Below are 24,500 nucleotides of genomic sequence, written 5' to 3' on the forward strand. Positions count from 1 at the left end.
TATTTAGTTCCAAGGAGGGTAACTTTGCGATGTGTGACATACTATTAAAGATGACAGGGCATGTAAAGAGTCAGGAACATTCAACTCTCAAAAAAAAAAAAGGAATATTCAGCTCTCATAATGAGGAAAAATACCAATCAAAACAGATACAAATGTTAGGATTAACAGACCAAAACATCAAAAGTTTTAGCTGTATTTGTATGTTCAAAAAACAAAGTGGAGATATGGAAAAGATAAGAAAGCTCCTTATGTGTATATCGGGTATCCTCAAGTGGAGGAAGGGAGACAGAAAAAATACTTGTGGAGTAACAGCCAAAAGATTTCTCACTTGATGAAAAGTAGACATCCGTAGATTTAAGCTCAGTGAACCAAAGCACAAGCTACAAAGAAACCTCTATCAGATCACTCATGTTGGTCATAACCAGTGATAAAGAGATCCAAAGATCATCCATAAAGTCACAGTACGTACAAAGGAGTGAATGTAAGCATAATGAAAGGCTTCCCAATGCAAATGAGAAAATAGTGGACCAACAGCTCTAAAGAACTGAAAGAAAAAAAATCCATCTACAATTCTTTATCCTGGGAAAATCTCTCTTAAAAGTAAAGTCAAAATAAAGATGTTTCCAGACATTCAAAAGCTGAAAGATTTCATCACCAGCAGACTGGCAATATGAGAAATGTTAAAGGAAGTGCTTCAGGCAGAAGGAAGATGGTACCAGATGGAAATCTGGATCTACACAAAAAATTGTCAGCATTGAAATGTTAACTGTATGGAACGAGACAAGACAGGTACATCAGCCATCCATCAGAAGGCAGAAGGATAAGAAAGAACAGAGACCTTGAAATGCTACATGAGCTCAAACCCTGGTTCTGTTGATTAGTGGCTACATTACTACTTTACTTTCCCGAACATCAGTTTCCTTGTATACCAAGCGGGGAAAACAGTAGGTACTATCTCTCTGGTTTCTGAGCAAGAAGGGAAACAAATTATGTAAAGAAATATGAAAAGTACTTATAATAATGTAAAAACGGCCACAAATTCTTCCCCTTCATGCATCCATGCCATTTTATTAGTGTGATGGTGCAGTTTTCATCCAGGCTCGAGCTTGTATCTGTTTGGATGGCGATGTGACTTGTTTTGGTCCAGCGTATCATTAGCAAGAGGTTTGCCGAGCTCACACACGCCAGGGGGTGTACCCTCTCGCTGCTTTTCGGAAACCTCGGACTACCTCATCGTGAAGGGGACCACAGCTAGCCGGCCGAAGGGGAGGCACACGCCCGTGCCCGAGCTACCAGCTCCAGAGGCAAAGCCACTGATCACCAGCGGACCACAGACGCGAGGGGACCAGCTGAGGCAACCCAGAGGCTGACCCGCAGAGTTGGAAGCAAAGAAAATATTGCCATTTCAAGCCCCTGAGCTTCGGGGTAGTTAGTTACACTGCAGAAACAAACTCAAACACTTTAGTTAGGTCTTTACATATATACGCCTAAGTACCTGAATATATATTCCCCAGTCTCGAGGACTTTTATGTGCTACTGATTTTTGAAGTAGAAGATTTTCCTTGAAATTTAGAAACAAAACAATATCAAATACTGGCCCATGGAACTAGTCTTGTCTGGTTTCTTCCTTTTTTTTCCCCCCCCTAGCTGGAGATACCTTGGTAAGAGCTGTGGCATTGGTTTGACGTCACTGAGTATGGGAGGACTGGTGAGGATATCGTGAATCGGCATATTTCCCTCTCTTGTCAGTTTGTACATTGAGTTCCTCAGGCTTTGACCTGCACACATATCTCACACAATGAGATACCAAGATCAGACCCACCAAAAGGCTAAAATTAAAGAGACAATATTAAATAATGGTAAGAATGTGGGACAGGGACATGTTCTTCTCTAGCCAGTGGGATCAGAAATTGATATGGCCTCTCAAGAAATCTATTTAACAGTGTCTTATAAATATGAATGTAAGAATACGTTATTTTCCAGCATTTTCCTTTCTCAGTGTATGCTCAGAAGAAGTATATACATGTGTGGACCCAAAAATGTAGACAAGAATTTTCATAGCTACATCATTATTATTTATCATAGGCCCAACTGCAAACAATCCAAATGTCCCTTAACAGTAGAATGGATAAAAACATTGTGTTATGTTCCTACAATGGAATGCCACCTAGCAATGGAAAAAAACAAACTAGTGCTCTACCTAATATCAAAAATAAGCCTCACGGACATAATTTTGAATTATAGAAGGCAGACACAAAAGAGTACAGATTGGGGGCCTGGATGGCTCAGTTGGTTAAGCGACTGCCTTCGGCTCTGGTCATGATCCTGGAGTCCCTGGATCGAGTCCCGCATCGGGCTCCCTGCTCGGCGGGGAGTCTGCTTCTCCCTCTGATGCTCCCCCCTCTCATGTGCTCTCTCTCTCTCATTCTCTCTGTCTCAAATAAATAAATAAAATCTTTAAAAAAAAAAAAGTACAGATTGTATGAATCTACATTATCTAGAGATAATGTCCATTTTTGAGAGGAGGGTCTAGTGGCTGTCATGGGATATTAGGGGTTTTCCTAGTGCAGGTGTATTCTGTTTCTTACTTCTTGGGTGTTTATAAGAGTCATGTTCACTTTGCTAAAATTTATTAAGATGTACACACATGATTTTACTTCTCTCAATTTTCAGAAAGTTATTTAAAAATTCAGCATTTGTGTTGTGACTATATTTATATAAATTTATGTATGCATGCTAAAGATGTTAAACAGAATCAGCACTGGTCTGTATGTCCAGTTATAAAAAGAAAGTCAAATTGCGGGCGCCTGGGTGGCTCAGTTTGTTAAGTGACTGCCTTCGGCTCAGGTCATGATCCTGGAGTCCCGGGATCGAGTCCCGCATCGGGCTCCCTGCTCGGCGGGGAGTCTGCTTCTCCCTCTGACCCTCCCCCCTCTCATGTGCTCTCTCTCTCTCTCATTCTCTCTGTCTCAAATAAATAAATAAAATCTTTTAAAAAAAAAAGTCAAATTGCAAAATATTATATATTTTATTTTTAGTAAAACTAAGCACTGCCTGTTACCTAGTATTGGCTATAATGATTTACAAAATTTATAACAAGCTAATTTAGTCTTTTTAGGTTATGTAAGTAATTGCATCTTCATTATTGAAAATTTGAAAAATATGGAAATAGGTAAAAGATCAGAATAATATACTGCTAGAAACTGTTTTTGAGTGATTATAGTTTTTAATGTGTCTATGTTTATGTCATAGCATATATACTTAATCAAAATTGGAATGTTCTTTTACAATATGATGTTTCATGTCTATGAAAGTTTTCATTACATGAATATGCCATAATTTATTTAACCAACTTCTAGAAAGTTTTTGAAGATTTGGATTTTCAGCAATGTTGCATGTCCATTTCCTTGTACTGTCCCCAATACTGAGTAATATTAATTAAAAAGTGACATTTTGACAGATTGGCTTAAATTTTTGCTCATGTACCAATAACTCATTTTCATCTTACTCCAGAGGATAATATCCACAATAGGCAGGACTGCCTACATTTTGGACATTACTTACATCCATATAAATTTCAGCATCACGACTGTTACCATTATTATGAATAAATGAGTTAATGACTACAGAGGAATCAACCTTGAGGTGCTCTCCATGCCAGGAGTGATAGTAGGCTTTTATGTTATCCCACAGAGACATCTTTCAGAAAGATGGAGTAAATATGAAATTAGATACGGGCAAAAGGCAGGTGGTAAGCTTTGAGAATACAGTAAGAAGCTACAGTAATTTCATTTTTCTTTGCCTTTATTTTCTAGGTGAGCATCGAGTAGGCCAGCTGATATTATTGGTTCACATGTTACATTCTAAAATTACACAAATGAGTTAATATTTTTTACTTTATTTACAGGTAGATAAATACATGCTCTTAAATGGGTAGCTCTTCCTGTGCATAGTTCCCACGTGTAGGAATTTCAGTTACCAAGGATTGGGTAAATAGCGCCAGTCCCCCCACAATGCAATCCAAAGTTAAGATACTACAGGATGTTAAATGTGAGTAAGTGCAAAAGGCACAGACTTCATTGCTAGTTCTTCACAAAAATCCCTGGGTGGGTAACAGAGGTGCATCCTGCCTCATGGACAGTTTGGACAAGTCTGTCCATAACTGGCCATCACGCATCTGTTACTCTTTACACAGAGACAGCAAAGCATGTAATGTGTTACCTCCTTATCCCCAGTGATGAGCCATGTAACATTTTACAGACACACATAACTGAAGGAGGGAATTGGTAATACAATTGGAGGCCTAGCGAAGAAATGAAAATTGATCATGCTAAATGTTTAATTTGAATCAAACATAGATGTAGTTACAGAGAGAATGCTCACTGGGAATGATAGCTCTGTACCATTTTGAAAATTCTGAATTTGCAGTCAGAGGATTTTCATGAAAATGAACTTACTGATACAAATGAAAACAGTCATTGTGCCAAAATGGATGAAAATGTCCCAAGGGAAATGAGGGAAATACCAGCCCCCCAAAGATAGCTTCACATTAAAGAAACTCTGAAAGAAATTTGATGACATTGAAAACTCAAGGGATAAAATGCTGGCAGCTGATCCAGATTTGAAAGGAATATGACCGTTCTTGAAGGCGTAGTAAAGATGCTCGTTCTGTATCAAGTTCTAAGATAAGAAGACAAATGCTAATCAAACTACCCCTGATAAGTTTTCTATAAAGAAATAAAAATTGTCAATATTTTTAATATTTTAAATTATAGTGTACTAAATATTTAAAGTTTTTTTTTTTAAAGATTTTATTTATTTATTTGAGAGAGAGACTGAGAGAGAGAGAGCATGAGAGGGGGGAGGGTCGGGAGGGTCAGAGGGAGAAGCAGACTCCCTGCCGAGCAGGGAGCCCGATGCGGGACTCGATCCCGGGACTCCAGGATCATGACCTGAGCCGAAGGCAGTCGCTTAGCCAACTGAGCCACCCAGATGCCCAATATTTAAAGTTTTTATTTTATATCCTTGTACTTCTGTAACCAAGAGTGAGAGGGATTGTAATGTTTTAATAAAGATTTTTAGAAGTCCGAGGACGATCTTACGTTTCCCATCAATTATTAAGATTGCACAGTCATTGCTATGATCCCACACTACTGTGTGAAGCAAGGACTGCTTGTGTGTCTACTCACTAGTGGGTGGATGTACCTGATTTGCTATAAACTGTTAACTGAGGGAATAACCTTTCTTTTGTTGCTTTGATTGGCCTGTGTTATGGCCTAGGTTATGAGTTTTTGAGACTCTCACTTACTTGCAAGAGCTGATGATCACTGCTTGGGTTATCATATTCTCCTCCATCCCTGTACATTACCCAGAGGACATTTATACACAGAAAGTATCTCCAGTAATCTAACAATTCACTGTTAAAAACCTATGTAATATATAATGATGTTATTGACTTGTTTATGATTTAAAGTGTTCAAATCCTTTCTATTTCTTTAGTGAGATAAAAACAGGGGCCTCTAAGGCACTCATTTTTCTTTTTAATCATAAAAAGTTATTCTGAACATCAAACTAGTAAAGAATTTTAGTGTTAAAAAATACAGAGATCTTCATAGAAATAGAACAAATTTGGACGCCTGGGTGGCTCAGATGGTTAAGCGTCTGCTTTCGGCTCAGGTCATGATCCCAGGGTCCTGGGATCGAGCCCCACATCGGGCTCCCTGCTCAGCGGGAAGCCTGCTTCTCCCTCTCCCACTCCCCCTACTTGTGTTCCCTCTCTCACTGTGTCTCTCTCTGTCAAATAAATAAAAAAATAAAATCTTAAAAAAAAAAAATAGAACAAATTTGAGGACACTGGGGTCCACATTAGTTAAAAAACAAACAAAAACAAAATAAGAAAAAACCCAGCTCTGTTGTCTCAGAAGCTTTAAATGGAAGACAGGGTGTGAACACACCCAACTTCAAACATGCCAGGGGTAAGTAACATGAGCATGGCAAGCGCGGGGTTTGCATTTCCTGGTCACTGATCGAGAGACCACAAGACTAGAAGTTGTTTTGAAACTGTTTTCTCACCAAAGCAGTAATGTCTGAGAGTGTCTAACAGTTGAGGTCTCATTTATCCTGCGGCTTTTCACCTGAATATTATTTAGGCCCACTACACGGTAGAAGCCATTAAACATCCGTGCACTTCCTGGCCACTTCAGTTGTGACAGTGAATTGTTAGATTATTGGAGATACTTTCTGTGTATAAATGTCCTCTGGGTAATGTACAGGGATGGAGGAGAATATGATAACCCAAGCAGTGATCATCAGCTCTTGCAAGTAAGTGAGAGTCTCAAAAACTCATCCATTTTAAACTCAGATTTCTAGCTGTGATTTTTACTAAAACTGCAAATACAGCACAAATGTTAAGGCCAAAAGCTTCAAAGATTAAATCACCCTTAAGGAGTTCCTTACCAGTATTGGTGTTGGTCTTGTCATGCAGGAAATTGAGGCAGGTTGGTGTTGTTCCTGGAAGCTGCTATTGGGATTGTTTTGAAGTCCAGTTAAACTGTATTTCAAGAAAAACCCATTATAGAGATGGCATCTATATGTTGCTGGTAAATGCTATATAGCTTTAAACCATCTTCTGGTTATCAGCACCTTTCCTTTCTATTGAGGCACACAGTTTACATAACATAGAATTAACCATTTTAAAGTATACAATTCATTGTATATATGAACCACATCTTTATCCATTCATCTGTTGAAGGACGTCTCAGCTCCTTCCACAGTTTGGCTATTGTGGACATGGCTGCTTTGAACATTGGGGTGGAGGTGCCCCTTTGTTTCACTACATCTGTATTTCTGGGGTAAATCCCTAGTAGTGCAATTGCTGGATCGTATGGTAACTCTATTTTCAACTTTTTGAGGAACCTCCCTACTGTTTTCCAGAGCGGCTGCACCAGCTTGCATTCCCACCAACAGTGTAGGAAGGTTCCCCTTTCTCCGCATTCCCGCCAACACTTGTTGTTTCCTGTCTTGCTAATTTTTGCTGTTCTAACTGGTGTGAGGTGGTATCTCATTGTGGTTTTGATTTGTATTTCCCTGACGGTTAGTGATGTTGAACATTTTTTCATGTATCTGTTGGCCATTTGTATGCCTGCTTTGGAGAAGTGTCTGTTCATGTCTTTTGCCCATTTATTGATTAGGTTTGATTGCTCATCTAGGTATTTCAATATTTGTCGACAGAAAAAAATCATTGTATGCCATTCATTTATGAAGTAATGGAGATGATAATGCTAAAAAAGTATACAATTCAGTGGCATTTGGTACACTCATGGTGTTGTGCAAACATCATCTCTATCTAGTTCCAAAATATTTCCATCACCCCAAAATAAAACCCCATGTCCATCAAGCAGTCACTCAGCATTCCCTCCTCCCTCCAGCCCCTAGCAACCACCAATGTGCTTTCTGTCTCTAGGGATTTCCCTGTCCTGGACATTTCATCTAAATGGAATCATACAATATATGGTCTTTTGTGACTAGCTTCTTTCGTTTAGCATCACGTTTCCCAGGTTCATCCGTGTCCTATATATGAGCACTTCATTCCTTTTTGTGTCTGAACAACATCCCATTATATATATGTGCCGCATTGTGTCCAGTCATCCATCATTGGACATTGGGGTTGGTTCCACCTCTTGGCTCTTGGGAATAAGACTGCTATAAATGCTTGTGTACAAGGATGTGAACATTTGTGTACCAGTACCTGTTTTAAAATATTTTGAGTATATACCTAGGAGTGGAATTGCTGGGTCTTCATTGTATATTTTACTTTTTGAGGAACACCAAACTATTTTCCATTCAGCAGTGTTTGTTTGTACCATGCGTAAGGAGGAACTCCTTCCCATTCTTGATACTGCTTCGGGTTCACTCCCTGCCCCTCAGTCTACCCCAAAAGAGGTAGCGTGGCTCACCTGATTGTTCTCCTTGTGAGTCTGCCTTCAGAATGTGCGTCTTCCTCTCCTCTTCTCTGTGCCAGCACCTCTAGATGGAGAGCCCTGTCCTGGTCTGTGCTGACGGGACTCCATGGACAAGTATGGGTCTTCCAGTATTCTGTATTCCACTTAGGCTTTAGTCTCTTAAATTGGCCTCTGGCTGAACAAATGTTGATCTGTGTCTTTTAATTTGGTTTGTTTTATTTTTCAAATAGTCTGGTATCTATAGTAGAGTTCAGTACGTTATTGTGGCTTCCTTTGGAGATGCCACAATTTAGGGTATCAAAGTTAAGCCAGAAGAATTTGAACTTCATAGATATGTTCTAGATTTGGAGACTTAACATCTAAAAGCCACTTAATGTTAGCATTGTCAACTTGACAAAGTCATCTAGTATTTCAACTTCAATTTCCTTGTCAATAAAAATGGGGGAATCTTATTCACTTTCTTTATATAATAAATATGCCATAGAGTGCACTTAAGTATCAAAGCAAGTGCACACTAACGTAAGACCCAACACAAGAGTAAAGTTGTATGTAACTTAAATTTCCCTTTCAAATATTTGAACACACCTTTCTTGTAGTAAATGATTTTTTATAGTATAAGAATATATCTGAATTTTAAAAACTTGACCATAAAATTCCCAGCAGGGTGATAGCTACAGGTATATGGTGCAGACAGGGAAGTTGGTAAGTGTCTAATCGCCAAGTAAAAGATAGGTAACTTTTTATGGTAAGCATTCACCACCTAACACCTGATGATGCGGCCAGAGTGCCTGGCCACTTCTCCATAAAGGCCTATTTATTGATTGATTGATTGATTTAAAAGATTTTATTTATTTATTTGACAGAGAGACAGCGAAATAGGGAACACAAGCAGGGGCAGTGGGAGAGGGAGAAGCAGGCTTCCCGCCGAGCAGGGAGCCCGATGTGGGGCTCGATCCCAGGACCCTGGGATCATGACCTGAGCCGAAGGCAGACGCTTAATGAATGAGCCACCCAGGCGCCCCTATTTATTTTTAAAGATTTATTTATTTAGTGTGTGACTGACCCAGGGGGGTGGGGGGTGAGGGGCAGAGGGAGAGAATCTCAAGCAGACTCCATGCTGAGCACGGAACCCCACGTGGGGCTTGATCTCCCAACCCCGAGGTGGTTGACCTGAGCTAAAATCAAGAGTATGTTGCGCAACTGACTGAGCCACCCAGGTGCCCCCATCAAGGTCATTTTAAACTCTGGAATTTAAGAAGTGATGGTTATTTTGAAGAAAAACATTTTGAGAAAGCTCTGTAACTATATAAAGAAAGTTTTGTGAATTCACATGGCATCATCACTAGATAGCCTGAATATATCTCCAGTAAAAAATGCTCTTGTCTTTTCAAATTATCTTAGGTGACGCGTCACCTTGCCAAACTCTTTGACAGCATTGCAGATCTGCAGTTTGAAGAAGGTCAGGATGTGTCCATCCACAGAGCAATTGGAATGTACAGCAAAGAAAAGGAATACGTCCCGTTCCAAGCCGAATGCGAATGCATAGGCCACGTAAGATTTAATGATGAGATGTTCTGTGCTATGGGAGTATTTTGGGGATAATTTTTAAAGGTTGACTTGAATAAGAAAAAAATCAGCTGCTATCAAATCAGGCCCTGGTTGGTTTGGAGATCAGAGCTCCCTGTTTAGCCATGTCCAGTCTGACCTCCATGTCACGCCGGAATCCGCCATGTTTCCCCCTTTGTGCCCATGTGGCTTCAGCACCCTGCAGAGTCTCAGAAATGCTAGCAGTTGAGCTCGTCAGGAAGGATTGTCGCAGGTTGAGTGAGTGGACCCCAGAAGGAGAAGCAGGTGCCAGCCCAGTGACAGAATCTCCTGCAAAGCTTACTGGTTTCACCACTGAGAGTTGGGGTGAAGCAGCACCTTGTAGAAAAGTATGTCTTAAAGGGGCTTGTGGTTCAGGATTGCGATGTGAATGTTCTAAATGGCTGCTCATAAATAAAGTTGATGGCATCTACCACACTGATGTCATGTTCCCTAATAAATGTTCACAGTTAAGTTAGCATATTCTCTCCTCGCACAGCCAAATACCTCAAAAATATTCTTAATGATTAACGGCGAGAATGGCTCATTATGATTTATGAAAGAGCTCTTGGTGTTTCCACATGATGTGGAGGAATTGCATCTTTTTATAATGATGCTTGTGTAGCTTGAGTTAATCCACAGAGTCACTGAGACAGTAGCCTCCATTCCAGAGCTGTTTGGGTTGAGGCGGGGTTCCTTAAAATGTCCCTTGCAGAAATGTGATGGCAGGCTTTTTTTTTTTTTTTTTTTTTTTTTAAACAGGGGTTTTCTTTCTTTCTCTCTGCTGCTTTTTAATATTGTACCAAGAAATCCTGCCAAATGAAGGGGAAGCAGATGGTGGAATACTTTGATTAAAATATATTTTTTGATCTCTTGGGCTCTTTAGGATATTATTACAGTGATTAGAAAAGTCACCATAAACTATCTTGACAAAAGTGTGTTGCTGTCTGCTCCCTCCCTGGCAGACTGCAAGCCGACTGGCATAGTGCCCAGAAGGAGGACAGTCCACTTGATGGATGTGGTTGTCACTCGCGGGAACCCTTGGTACTGAGCATTTTCACAGTGCTCTCATTTGTTCTTTGTAAGCAGTTTAGGCCAGAGACTGGAGCATACACCACATTGATCCTCTAATTGCCTTTGTTTGATAAAAAGATGCTTTTCCTTTAGGTCTTTACTCCCCCACCCCCGCACCGTGATGATTAGTTCCTCCCAATGTAGACTATTTGTATTTTGTTTGATTAGTGTTGATTGAATACCTACTATGTACCAGATGCTGGGTTAAGCTTCTGGGGATCCAGAAATGAGTAAGACATGGTCCCTCTCTTGGAGGAGCTCTTCGGCTCCTTGAAGAAATGAATAGTTGGCAATAATGGGAAGTGGTAATTGTTGTTATAGAGGGTCAGGCAGAAGTTGAAGAAACACCAGAATCAAACAACATCTCATCAGAGCTTAGTTCTCAGATCACGCTGAGCTAAGTAGCCATTGTTGGCATAGTCATTTGAACAGGAGATGATCCATCAACTTATATGTGTGTTTGGTCTTCCCAGATGGACTGGAAAGTTCTTACGAGGAGGTGGCCAAGTTGAGGACAGGGATCCCAGAATGTTTGGGAAATGCTCAAATGATGTCTGATTTCCTGAAGGAACTAGTTGCTGGGTGACATCAAGTGTTGTGCTTAGTGACTAAAGTATTGATGGGATCAGAGACCTTGAACTCGGGCACATGAAACAAAACCCAGTTACAAAGTCAGAGGGGAAGGCTCTTGGGATGATGGGGCCCATTGCCAGGGCAGTGCCACCTTTTTCTTTCAGTAGGGAAGGCTGTCACCTCATTAACTACACAGTACTGCTTCCCAGTTCTCCAGAGAAAGATTCTAGGAATGAATGTTTCTGCCATTTTCACAGACACAGGGGGAATAAAAGGTTTTTTGTGTTTTTTAATATTTTATTTATTTATTTATTTATTTGAGAGAGAATAAGAACGAACATGAGTGGGGGTGAGGAGAAGAGGTGGAGGGTGAAAGAATCTCAAGCAGACCCCGTGCTGAGAGCAGAGCTGATTGAGGGGCTTGATCTCACCATCCCTGAGACCATGACCTGACCTGAAACCAAGAGTTGGACGCTCAACTGACTGAGCCCAGGCGCCCCCCAAAAAACAGTTTTAACATCTTCACGATCTCATATGGTCCTTGGAATTGATTTATTATCATCATTTTTTATTGCTGAGGTCAACTATTTGTGGATAGTGTACATATCTTTTTCATTAGATAATATCATCCCATGGAAACAGATATGTGGATAAATATAACAAAGCATATTTGAATAGGTTAGAAAATGGGTTAAGATAAATTTGTGGGGGCAAAATATACTTGCATTTAAAAAAAAAAAAAGATTAAGTTTCACAAGTCAGCAGTTGTCCTATCTCTTATACTCTCCTGCTGTCTAATTTTTGACAAGTGTGAAGATGAGAACCAGTAGGGAATATAATTAAGACACTTTCTGGAAGCACTTTGTCTTAAGACTAAGAACTAGGAAGATTTTAGAGAAGAATTTTCAGTATATTTAAAAATTATTTTAAAAAACATTAAAAAAAAATCAATCTACCATTATCCCCAAAGCTCTAGAATATTACTCCACCATATTACTCTATCTACTAGATGGCTATGATGTTTGGTTTCTCACAACACTGTGCATTACCACAGGGGATCTCGGTCCAGAACCCCCTTGTCTTCAGATGTGAAAAATCAGTAATTAAGAACCCCTCCTCTGTTGAGGCTGCAGAAAGTTATTAGCCATCCAGTAGGTGAAATAAGTTGAGCAGTATCCTGGGAGAAGACAGGTTCAATGGAATTCATCCATTGTTCACCTTATCCTTGGAGTTATATACCTCCTCTAGTTTTCTACCTGGATTTGAAATAAATCCGGGGCTCCTGGGTGGCTCAGTCGGTTAAGCATCTGACTCTTGATTTCGGCTTAGGTCGTGATTTCAGGGTGGTGAGATCCAGCCCCACATCCAGCTTAAGATTCCCTCCCTCTCCCCTCCCCCCATTCATGCTCCTCTGTGCTCTGTCTCAAAATAAATAAATAAATCTTGAATATAAACACACCTGAGGCCTCTCTCTCTGCATGGCTTTTAAGCCCGTGGGAGGGTGGAATTATCTCTCTTCCAGAGTTAAGCCTGTGCTAAATCATTTCAACTTGCATCAAAAGGTGGAAACGTGGCTCCTGGGACTTGAAAAGACGATGCAGGAAACAGTGCGACATTCCATCACAGAGGCCATAGCTGCCTATGAAGAAAAACCTAGGGAACTGTGGATCTTGGAGTTCCCCGCCCAGGTTGCACTCACAGGCTCACAGATCTGGTGGACGACAGATGTAGTGATAGCCTTCAGTAGACTGGAGGAAGGCTATGAAACGGCCCTAAAGGACTTCCATAAAAAACAGGTATTTTATAGACGTGATTTCAAGGCTTGAAGGGACTTGAAGAGGTTGGCGTTCATCCCTCCATCATTTAGGGGAGTGTTTTCTGTGTGCCAGGCACTATGCTAGGACTATTTCAGCAATCAGTGGTTTGACTTTTCTTTCTCTAGCTTTGTGTTATCTTTCTGGATTGCTACATGGGTTAAAAAAAAAAAAAAATCACATCACTCATCCCCCAAGTCTCTAGTATATCACATGTACTTAGACACTGTGCCTATTTCTGTCATTCTGTGTAAGACTCTCCATCTAGGCTAATGGAGTATTTATTACAAAATATGTACATGATTTGCATGACTCAGAGAGATGGAGAGCTCTTCGGCAAAGACAGATGTTTTCATGTATTTTGGGTTTTGGTTAATTACAGATCACAGATGAGCAATTGTGGAAAATGATCTATTTCGAATTCCATTTTATTCACCCCGCTTACCCTGTGACCTCTACGTGAGCCTCCCGACTTAAGGTGTGCTCCTAGTTGTGGAACAGTTCAGAGATTTGGCCTTTTTTATTGGCTTTTAGATTTGGAAAGTATTTAAATATTAGTGTGTTTACCTTTCTTATTTTCAGTGGATGAAGTGTGAATCCAGAGACATTAAGCGATTTCCCCAATGTTGTACAATTTGTAAGTAACACTGGCAGGACCAGCAGAATTCAGAATGCTTTCCACTGCTCTCTATTGCTTGTCCTCTTAGCAGGACTTTTAATTCAGTCCCTGAAAAGTCAAATAGATGCAGAGGATGAAGGATACTTGTATTGTTAACATATTCAGGAATTTTAGGTTTTAGAGTGTTTTGATTATTTCTTTTAATTTTGCTTGAATCTTGAGTAGAGATCACCTGACTCATTGATGTTATTAAAGAAGTCTTTGTATTGTTTCCTTTGGAGAGAAGTATATTCTTGATGTACATCTTTAGGAAAAGAGGGCATTGGTTTATATTGAGCTGGGTTTAGGTTACAAGATTGGATTTTCAAAAGTGACTGGTTTCCTCCTAGGGCAATAGCTCTACAGTTCAAGTCAATGCCACTTGGATGAGGAAGCTAAGTAGGTAATTTTTTTTTATGAACATTAATAGTTCATTAAATTGCAATTATATTATGGTTTTATAAAAATAAGTTTCTGGTTAGTTAATTTATTGATATCTGTGCATTTATTAAAAGTACTTTCATTATCTATTGAAGAGAGGATTTTTTTAAAAAATTCTAACGTCCTTTCAGATTTCAGGTATTATCAGTCATTGCTCAAACTTAAACTTTTCAGCATACATATTCCTACTTTATTTTTCCCTTGCTTCATTTAATTATCTCTTTGCTTACAAGATACCATTTTCTGTGATAATTAAATATTTAATTGCTTAAAACAGTAAATTATGTGTTATGGATATTTCTTCTATCAACTTTATTTTCAATGTCATGATTTCTTTATTAACGTGTGTTATTAAAGATTTAGAAGAAGAAAGTACAGGTTGAGAAAGAAAAAAAGGAAAATAATTTTTAGAAAACACCCATAGCCTAGACTTCTCTTCCCACTGGTGATCACTGATGACGTTTTGGCATATAGACGTCAAAAATTTTTCCTCTTTCTTTGTGAATGTGTAGACATCTATCTGTCTCTCTTTAAATATACGTCCATTTGTAGCTATTTACATAAATGTGTATTTGTGCTGATATGTGTCAATTATCTAAATATACATAGAAAAAATATTTTTTACATGTAATACATTTTGTTACTTTGTATTTTCACTCAATGTATTGTCTACCTTTTTTCTTGCTGTAAATATGTATCAAATTGACAATAAAAATGGCCAAATAGTATCCCTTTATCTGGGTATTCCAGAATTTATTTCCTCCCTTCTCTAGGTCTACTCTGATAGTCTGAGAGCTCATCAAGCACTGGTGTAGGTTCTGTGGTTCCAGCAGTGAAGTTCTTGACTTCACGGTGCTTATGTTCTGGCTCACTGTTAATAGATCTTACCTCTTCCTCGCAAGGACGGTGGAAATCTTTATTCTGATATCCACTTCCTATTTTACATGCTGCTGTTTAATTTTTTAAAAAGATTTTATTTATTTACTTTTAGAGAGAAACCATCAGCAGGGAAAGGGGCAGAGGGAGGGAATCTCAAGCATACTCTGTGCTGAGCGCGGGGCTCGACGTGGGGCTCGATCTCACCACCCTGAGATCACAACCTGAGCCGAAACCAAGAGTCAGACACTTAAGCGACTGAGCCACCCAGGCATCCCTAATTTCATTTTTTTAAATCAGATTTACCAACATATTAAGCAGTGACTTTGTTCATTATTTTTTTACCCCATTTCTTATTTTAAAATCCAATTCCCTTCCTCCTGTAGTGTATGTTTTAGTGGTTTATGCAGTGATGGATAATAAGTAGGACATTTTCTGATCCTTGTCTTTCTTTTGACTTCTTTCTTGATAGATAAGGCCTAAAATTCTAAGTTGAGAATTATTTTCTTTCAGAACTTTAAAAAATATTCTGTTATCTTATGGCCTTCATTGGTGCTGTAAACTTTCAGGTCAAATTATTTTTCCTTCATGTTAATTGTAGGAACATTTGGTCTTTGGTCTTTGGCTGCTTTTATGAATTTTTTTCTTTTTGTGGTTGTGATGTTTTCTTCTATTGTATCTACTTGAAGATTTTTTTCTCTTGCTTTTACAATTTAGCTGCTAAGTACTCTGTGAACTTCTTGAATCTTCAGTTACATGTCTGTCTTAACTTTGGAAAATTCCCCTTCATTTTTTCTTTGATTGATGCCTTTCTTCCATTTGCTCTATTTTTTCATTTAGAATTTTATCTGCTATATGTTGAACCTTCTCATGCCCTCCATCTTTTAACCTCTTATCATATTTTCAAACTCTCCATTTCTTTGTGCTGTAACTTAGGTTATTTTTTTCTCTGTAGGAATTCTGTGTGCCCTGAAGAGAGTGTGCATCCCCATAGTGTGTTTCTCTTCCTTGCTTCTTCCAAGTTTTGTGGATGCTGGGTTAATTTTGTGGTTGGTTACTCAGTTGAGGATTTCCAGATCACAGGGCATGGGCTTGAGGTTTTGATATCTCTAAAGGGACTTTTTTCCTCTCCAAAGGCTTTCATCTTGCTTCTCTGAGCTGGTCGGTAGAATTTTTCTAGAGCTCTTTATTAGACTATGTAAGACTCTGAGAATCTCAGCTACATGTTAGCATCTCAATTCCAACTCACGGCCTTGCTCAGGGAGTGTGAGAGGCAGGAGACAGAAATGTTGTGTTCCTGTGTGGCAGTTTAAATCTCAGTTTCCAGATGTTTGAATCTGTACCCAAATCCTACATTAGGCTGCCATGACATTTGCTACTGTTCTGGCTTTGAGGCGCATTCCTGGTATCAGGGACTATTACTCCCTTCCACCCACTCCTCCTCCTTCTGTCCCATCTCCTTCCACCTCTCTCATGGTCTGCTGTGGACTTTGTACATGGGTGTATTTTTGCTGTGTGTGTGTGTGTGTGTTTTAATGAAGGAGTTGCCCATTTGGCTTAATCCAGTACATTGCAGAGTGTCTTTTATTACTATACTTAAGACTGGTGATTAGGTTGGTTTTCTATTTTTTGACTATCATTAATAATACTGCAGTAAACAGCCTTGTATATGCATACATACATGTTGTTCATGTTTTTCTTTATTTTTTCGGGACAAACTTCCAGAAGTAAAATTGCTAGGTTAAAGATATACCTCTTTTTTTTTTTTTTTAAGATTTTATTTATTTATTTGAGAGAGAGAATGAGATAGAGCATGAGAGGGGGGAGGGTCAGAGGGAGAAGCAGATTCCCCGCTGAGCAGGGAGCCCGATGTGGGACTCCATCCTGGGACTCCAGGATCATGACCTGAGCCGAAGGCAGTCGCTTAACCAACTGAGCCACCCAGGCGCCCAAAGATATACCTCTTTTAAGCCTTTGGAACATTGTGCAAATTTACCTTCCCACTATCAGTGTATGAGAGGTGTCCACTCTTTCCCCTGTTGGCAACACTGGGTTGATTCTTTTTATTCTAATAGCTAAAGTTCTTCATATCCCAGGTGCTTCAGCATATTTCACTAATTAACAGAATTTATAGGGTTTTTTTTTTCTCCCTTCAAATAAAGTTTTCCATTCTGTTCAAGAGTTATGTAATGCTTCCTTTTCATGTTGGATGAGAAGCAGACAAGAGGAAGGTTTATGAAGAAAGCATTTATCTGCTTAATTATGAAACACTTTTAGCACAAATTGAAATGTTTGACAGACCAGCCAACAGATGCCTTCAATACAGTATTTCAATTTTGTAACTGATACTAATATGCATATTAGAGAAGCTAACATTTGAATACTGTTGAAGCCTTAGTGAGGTTCATGAGAAGTGGGTGCATCTAAATTGAAACCCCATTAGCATCCTCTCTTCAAAAATGGATGTAACCATCTGCTGGAGTTTGTTTTTAATTAAAATTACTCCCGCTAATACTGTGAGCAGTTTTTAAAATGAACATTAGTCCTTTAAAATCACTCCATTTTAAACTGAGGTCAGAGTTGGCTATAATTGATGATCTACCTGCACAAATCATTTCTTTGCTTAGTCCTCACGTCCAAATTGTAGTGAGATAAATTATTATTTTAAATTCTGTTTTTCCTTTTATGTGATTTTATGTGAGGTAATGTTGGGATTAAAGGCAAAAATACTGCATTTTGGATATATATCCCTGCCTTGCCAGAGTCTTAGAAAATATTACAGATCTAGTAAATTCACTTGCTCAGATTTGAGGGGTCCTTGGCAAAAGTATTTTGTTCTGGAGGCTTGGGATCTGGTAAGAAGGATTTTCTACTCTTCCTTTATTATTAAGCTGTGTGAAAATCATCAAAGAAGAGATGGAAGCATTTTGGACTTGAAAACCTAATTGCTGCTGTGCTGGGACATGACCCAGAGCACTCTCAGTAAGACCCAAGATGAGCAATATAAGATCATTCATCACCCCCCCACCACAAGGACTAAGAAATACATATAAGAAAGAGACTCTGGTTTTGCTTCTTAGGGCCAGTGTTTGGCCTCCCTTTTAGCCATTGAGCGATTCTTTCAAGACCAGTTGGATACAATGTTGATAGTGTTCCTTATCCCAACTTTATTACTTGAATAGGAAAGCCTATGAAGCCTGAAGCTATCCAATGTATACTGGACACACATTTTTATTTTTGCTTCTCTAGAAAAGTGTAATCTGATAACCTCGTGCTTCATAATGTAGCAGGAACCCATATGAGTGGAGCACATACTCTTTACCTCCCCTCTCATCTATTAAAAGAAAAATTTTCCGTAATTTACCAATTTAGTAGGCTTTTATTCAGTGATCCATGAATCAGGCATCATCCAGTCTAACAGAAAGGAGCACCAAAATGCTGATAAAGCAAGGGATTTTTGTAGTCCAAGTGAGCAGGAACAAGGAAATTATACTGGGCATTTGCTGATTGGTTAAATCAGGTTTACCTTCCTCATACGGAGCAAAGGGAAGTGTTGGAGCTGGGTCAGGTCACTTGTATGCAGCAGGCAGATGCTGACTGATTGATCTAGGCCTGCCTTTCTGGGAAAGCTGAGCATAGAAACTTAAGTTTCAGTTTGCTGACACAGGGCATTTAGCATGAGTGACTTCATCTTGGGCTTCATCTGGTTACTTTAACACAGCCAAAATTTTACTGAATGATAAGCAATTAAAAAAAATGATATTGTATCTGGATACGCTGAACCAGATACTTTGAGGAATGCCTAGAAGTTGACAGCAGATGCAATGGGTAATTAAGAGCAGAGAAAACCACAGGTGAAACAAGAAGAGACTATTATAGCGATAAGCCTGTTTGATCCAGTGAAATTCCAGGGAAATGACAAACTCAGATTCAATAACTAAAAAAAAGTGGGGTCCTTGGGGCGCCTGGGTGGCTCAGTTGGTTAAGCCACTGCCTTCGGCTCAGGTCATGATCCTGGAGTCCCGGGATCGAGTCCCACATCGGGCTCCCTGCTCAGGGGGGAGTCTGCTTCTCCCTCTGATCCTCCCCCTCTCGTGCTCTCTGTCTCCCATTCTCTCAGATAAATAAATAAAATCTTTAAAAAAAAAAAAGTGGGGTCCATGGTCAGTGTTAAGGAGTAAATGTAGAAGAGATGGACAGTTCTGTCTCCTGTACGTCCCAAGAGATTATCAGTGAGTGTGTTTGCTCCCAGGATAAAGCCCTGAGAAGTGCGTCATAAATATTGTGGGATATCTCTTGAGGACTTTTGCCATGACTCCATCTTGACCCTAGAGGTCTAGTTGGGCAGCTTTTTCTTTGAAATAAGGATGGGGTAGAAATATTTTCGTTTCTTTGGGCTGTAGAGATTCTTTCACATCCACTCATTTCTGCTGTTGCAGTAGGGAAGAAGCCATAGGCAATTTTTAAATAAATAGGCATCGTGAGGTTCCAATAAAACTTTATTTGTCTGTTGGCCTGTGGTTTGCAAATCCCTGTTCTAGAGAAAGCAGCAGAACAGATCCTGAAGTAATTCAAGATCTCCACAGTGACAGATGTAAGAGAAGGAGATTTATTACACACATATGCATGTGAGTCCAATCTAATCCATAAATCCAAGAACTGTGTCTTTAAATAGACCATAACAGCACTTTTTTTTTTTTTAAAGATTTTATTTATTGGTCAAAGAGCGCACAAGCAGGGGGTGCGGCAGGCCGAGAGAGAAGCAGGCTCTCCGTGGAGCAGGGAGCCTGATGCAGGACTTCATCCCAGGATACTGGGATCATGACCGGAGCCAAAGGCAGATGCTTGACTAACCGAGCCACCGAGGTGTCCCCATGACAAATTTTTGTAGTTAAGAGGAGAAAAAAAAAACATAAGGGGGCGGGGAAGGAGAAGGAAAAAATCACGGAAAGGAACCATAACTTCCTATGAGATTTTAAAAAGATCGTATGACACTATGTGTGACTTAATGTTTAGCATAAAAATTTAAACTAAAATTTAAAATAAATGGATGATTCTCCATGAACACTGTTTCTGAAATAGATTCAAAATGAGGTGGAAATTTGAGTAGACCAGTAACCACAGAAATAATTGAAATGGTAATCAAGGCAGTTGAATTTGCATACCTACCCCCTAAGTTGAGCCCTGCTCCAGTGGTTTTATCACACATTTAAAAAAAGATACATGCCGGGCACCTGGGTGGCTCAGTTGGTTAAGCAACTGCCTTCGGCTTAGGTCATGATCCTGGAGTCCCGGGATCGAGTCCCGCATTGGACTCCCTGCTCAGCGGGGAGTCTGCTTCTCCCTCTGATCCTCCCCCTCTCATGCTCTCTGTCTCCCATTCTCTCTCAGATAAATAAATAAAAAATCTTTTAAAAAAATAAAATAAAAAAAGATACATGCCATGTTATATCACCTGTTCTAGAGTGTAGAAAAAGATGGAATTTTTTTTTACTCATTTTATAAAGTTCTAATAAACTTGATGGAAAATGCAGGCATTGATAAAGTACAAAAGAAAATTCTGTTGGCCAATCTCATGAATTTTTCACTTAACACTGTTGGGAGACCATCTTCTGTGGGTCTCAAGTTTTGTACATTTTTTGAGCGGAGGAACTTAATGCCTTTGTTCTAGGCTATCTTCCAAGGATGTTTATTATACAAACATTCTTGCAAGATAGTCTCTATAGCGTTTCTCTCCGGAGCAAAGGGTAGATTGGCTTACTGTCCAGTATAATAAAGAAAAAATCTCTTTCCAGGGCTAAGTTCAGACATGGTTTTCCTTTAGAAAAGATTTGGGTTCCCTAAACTCAAGTTTCCTGTCCTATAACACAACTCATTGCATACACAAGGATTATGTGGCTCTTTTGGGCTTATCCTTTAAAAGTTGGGGATCGGGGACAGGTGCAAATGTTGATACTTAGATACTACTCAGTGCTATTGGTGTGACTAATGACTTGTCCTTTATCTGTGACCCAGAGGCTCTGTGTCTTGTGCCTTAATCTGAGCCAGGCTGACTTGAGCATACAAGTAGGGTAAAATCTCAGACTGTTCTCATTTCTTAACAAGCGTGATGTTGCATGTGTTAGAAGTCCATTCTTTTTTGTTGCTTAGTATTCCATTGTATAACTATACCACACTTTGTGTATCCATTCTGTTGACTAACACTGGGGTTTCCAATTTGAGGCTACTGTTTCTAAAGCTGCTTGGAATATTCTTGTCCAAGTCTTTTGATAGACAAAGATTTTCCTTTCTCTTGGGTAAAATATCTAAAATTGAAATTGCTGAATCAGGGAAGGTATATGTTTACCCATTTAAAAAACTGCCAGACAGATCTCCATTGTTACATTCCCATTAACAAGGTGACACAGTTCTAGTTGCTTTGTACATTGGCCAATATTGAGTGTCATCAGTCTCTGCAATCGCAGACGTTCTAATGGGTGTGAAATAGTATCTCATTGTGGTCTTAATTGGCTATCTCTAATGCCTAGAGATGTTGAGTAACTTTTAACATGTTTATTGGTATTCATATATCTTTTATTGTGAAGTGTCTGTTCAAATAACTCGCCCAGTTTTTTTGTTTGTTTTTAATTGGGATGTTTGTCTTTTTATTGTTGGTTAGAGGATTTCTTTATTGAAGGAAGTGAACAGACAGCTCATTTTATTAATGGTATATTTGTGAGTGGAATGTTTTCATTTTGATGTATAGTGTATCAAATTTTTCTTCTATGATTGATAAGTGTTGTGTTCTGCATAAGAAGTTCTTACTTATCTCAATGTCATGAAAAGATTCTCCTGTTTCCTTCTAGGTGCTTTATGGTTCTGGGTTTTTCATTTAGATTTGTGATCCATATGTAATTTTTTTTTCTTTTCCATTTTATTAACTTGGCACCTTGATCAAAGTCCTATATAGGGGTCTATTTCCAGACTCTCCTGTTGTATTCATCTGTTTTTGTGTTTTTATGCCATATCCAACTATTAATTATTATAGTAAGCCTTGAAATCATGTATATATATATATATATATATATATATATATATATATATATATAGCCTCCAGCTTAGTTCTATTTTTAAATTTTTTTTCCAAAATTGTTTGGGCCATGGGCCAGTCTAGGTTCTGTTCATTTCTACATAATTATCCTATTGTTCATTTTTAGAAGCCTAATCTTTTGGCCTAATTTTTAACTAGGATGACATCAAATATAGATAGGAATGTTGGGAGGGTGGATATCTCAACCATGATGCATCTTATCTAAGAAGATGGTATATGTCTTGACATAGGTTGTCTTTAATTTCCTCTCAAAATATTTTCTGTGATTTTCAATGTCAGGTCCTGCACATTTCTTGCTAGACATAATTTTAAATAGCTGATATGTTTTGATGCTTAAAAATCTGTTTCCCAGTGTGGCTGGCATATAAAATAGGTGGATTTTTTAATATTCACCTTGTGTCTTAGGACTTTGCCAAATTTGCTTAATAGTTTTAGTAAGTATTTTTATAGTTTCATAGGGCTTGCTGTGTCCATGAACATATCATCTGTCAATAATAACAGTTTTACTTCTGGTCTCCCATTCTTTTTTGCCCTTTATTCCCTTTTCTTGAGTTATTGACTCGGCTAGGACCTCCGGTGCCATGTTGAATGGAAGTAGTTAGAGCAGACATCCTGGCTTATTTCCAGTCTCAGGGAAGCATAATTTAAATTTTCACCATTAAGTATGATAGTTTGCTACAGGGTTTTGGAGAGGCCCTTTCTGAATTTGAGGGAGAGCCCTTCCATTGCTCTATACTGAGAATTTTTATCATGAAGAGACATAGAACTTTTTCAAATCTGTTGAGATTATTCGTATGTCTGCCTCTTTTATTGTTACTGTGGTGAATTTTTGAATGTGAAGCCAACTTTGCATTCCTGAAATAAACTCCACTTGGCTAATGATGGATGATCATTTATATATGTATATATGTATTCTTGCTGGGTTTCATTTGCAAATACTCTGTCCAGGAATTCTCTATATATGTTCATAAGGGATGTTTATATGTAGTTTCCCCATAATACCTCTGCCAGTTTGGGCATCAGCATTATGCTCTTTAAAAGGAATTGGAAAATATTGTATTCTCATGTATTTTGTGAAAGAGTTTACAATAGAAATCACTGGAGATACCATCTGGTCCTGGAGTTTTCTTTGTGGATCATTTTTTAATTATAAATCAATTTCTTTTACATATATATGTAAATACACACACACACACACACACTGCTCTCTAGCTTTTTTTCTTTGTTTTTTTCTTGCATCACTTTTGAAAATTGGTGTTTTTCAAGGTATTTATCCATTTTATCGAAGTCAGGGACTGGCACATTACAGCCCCCTGGCCACATCTGGTCCAGTGCCTGTGTCTTTGGATGCTTTAACACCGCCATGGCTACATGGAGTCATTTCGATAGAGACCTCATCTGGACCTTTACAGGACATTTACTTTCAGCCTTGATCTAAGTTTTCAAATGTATTGATGTGAATTGGTCTTCATTTCTTAACATTATCCTTAGCACATCTGGAGGATCGCCTATCATGTCCCACTTACATTCCTGGTGTTAGTGATTTGTATTCTCTCTCTCTCTCTCTCTGAAATCAGGCTTTCTCTGTGTTTGTCATTTTTATTTACATTTTCAAAGAACTAATCTTTGACTTTGTTGATTTCTGTCTCTTGTTTTATATTTCACTGATTTCTGCTTTCTCTTGATGACTTCCATCTACTTACTTTAATTTGCTCCTCTTTTTCAAGTTTCTTAAGGTGGTGGCTTACTGATCATACATCTTTTTTCTTTCTTAATACAAGCATTTGAAGGAAACTTTACAACTAGATGAAGAATATCCACTAGAAACCTGCAGAGAAAATCATGCTTAATGGTGAAGCTTTGGAATCCTTTCCATTAGTGACAATAATGAGGTAATTCCATGCACTGTCGCTGACGTTCATTACTCAATATTGTGCTGGGTTTAGCAATATGATTAATGGAGAAGTAGGAAGTGAACAGTGAAAAGGAAGGCCACAACAGGGGCTCCACAGCACATGCCCTGATGGTGTCAAGAGAGTATGGGACCTGGTTTCTTCGGCACTTTGCTTTGTTCCAGCTGAAAAGAAAATCCATTGCTTCTGATTCTGCTAAAGCGGAAACATGGGCGATTTTCAGGATTTGAGATCCTTGATGCTGTTGTTATAAAACGAAAAGAACATTACTTCTGTGTTATGTCCAGTTGGAAAGGGATCGAAGATTCTGGTAGCTGACCCCTCAAGTGCTAGTTGCACAGCAAAGTTCGCTGACGACCGTAAGCTCAGATCTTACCACTGCAATAGAGGGGCGCTTCCAGCTTCTCGGCCACCGTGGCTCAGGTGTGCCTCAGTTGGGAAGTGCCTTGCCAGATGCTGGGGAGATTGCACACTTCTGCTGCAAGGAAGATGTTCTTCTTGTGTTGTGTTATTTAA

General features: G+C 39.0%; 1 protein-coding gene across 1 annotated transcript in view; it reads left to right on the top strand.

The window, feature by feature from the left end:
* The window catches only part of DNAH11 (dynein axonemal heavy chain 11), a 331,116-nt gene that overhangs the window by 85,050 nt on the left and 221,566 nt on the right, over positions 1 to 24,500 (top strand). Inside the window, exons 27-28 of the mRNA XM_035021398.1 lie at positions 9,363 to 9,512; positions 12,755 to 12,988. Of these exons, the coding sequence (XP_034877289.1) occupies positions 9,363 to 9,512; positions 12,755 to 12,988 (384 nt within the window). The remainder of the gene's footprint in view (positions 1 to 9,362; positions 9,513 to 12,754; positions 12,989 to 24,500) is intronic.

Source organism: Mirounga leonina, unplaced genomic scaffold (assembly GCF_011800145.1).
Source record: "Mirounga leonina isolate KUSES-001 unplaced genomic scaffold, KU_Mleo_1.0 Mir_174, whole genome shotgun sequence".
NCBI classification, from domain to species: Eukaryota; Metazoa; Chordata; class Mammalia; order Carnivora; family Phocidae; genus Mirounga; species Mirounga leonina.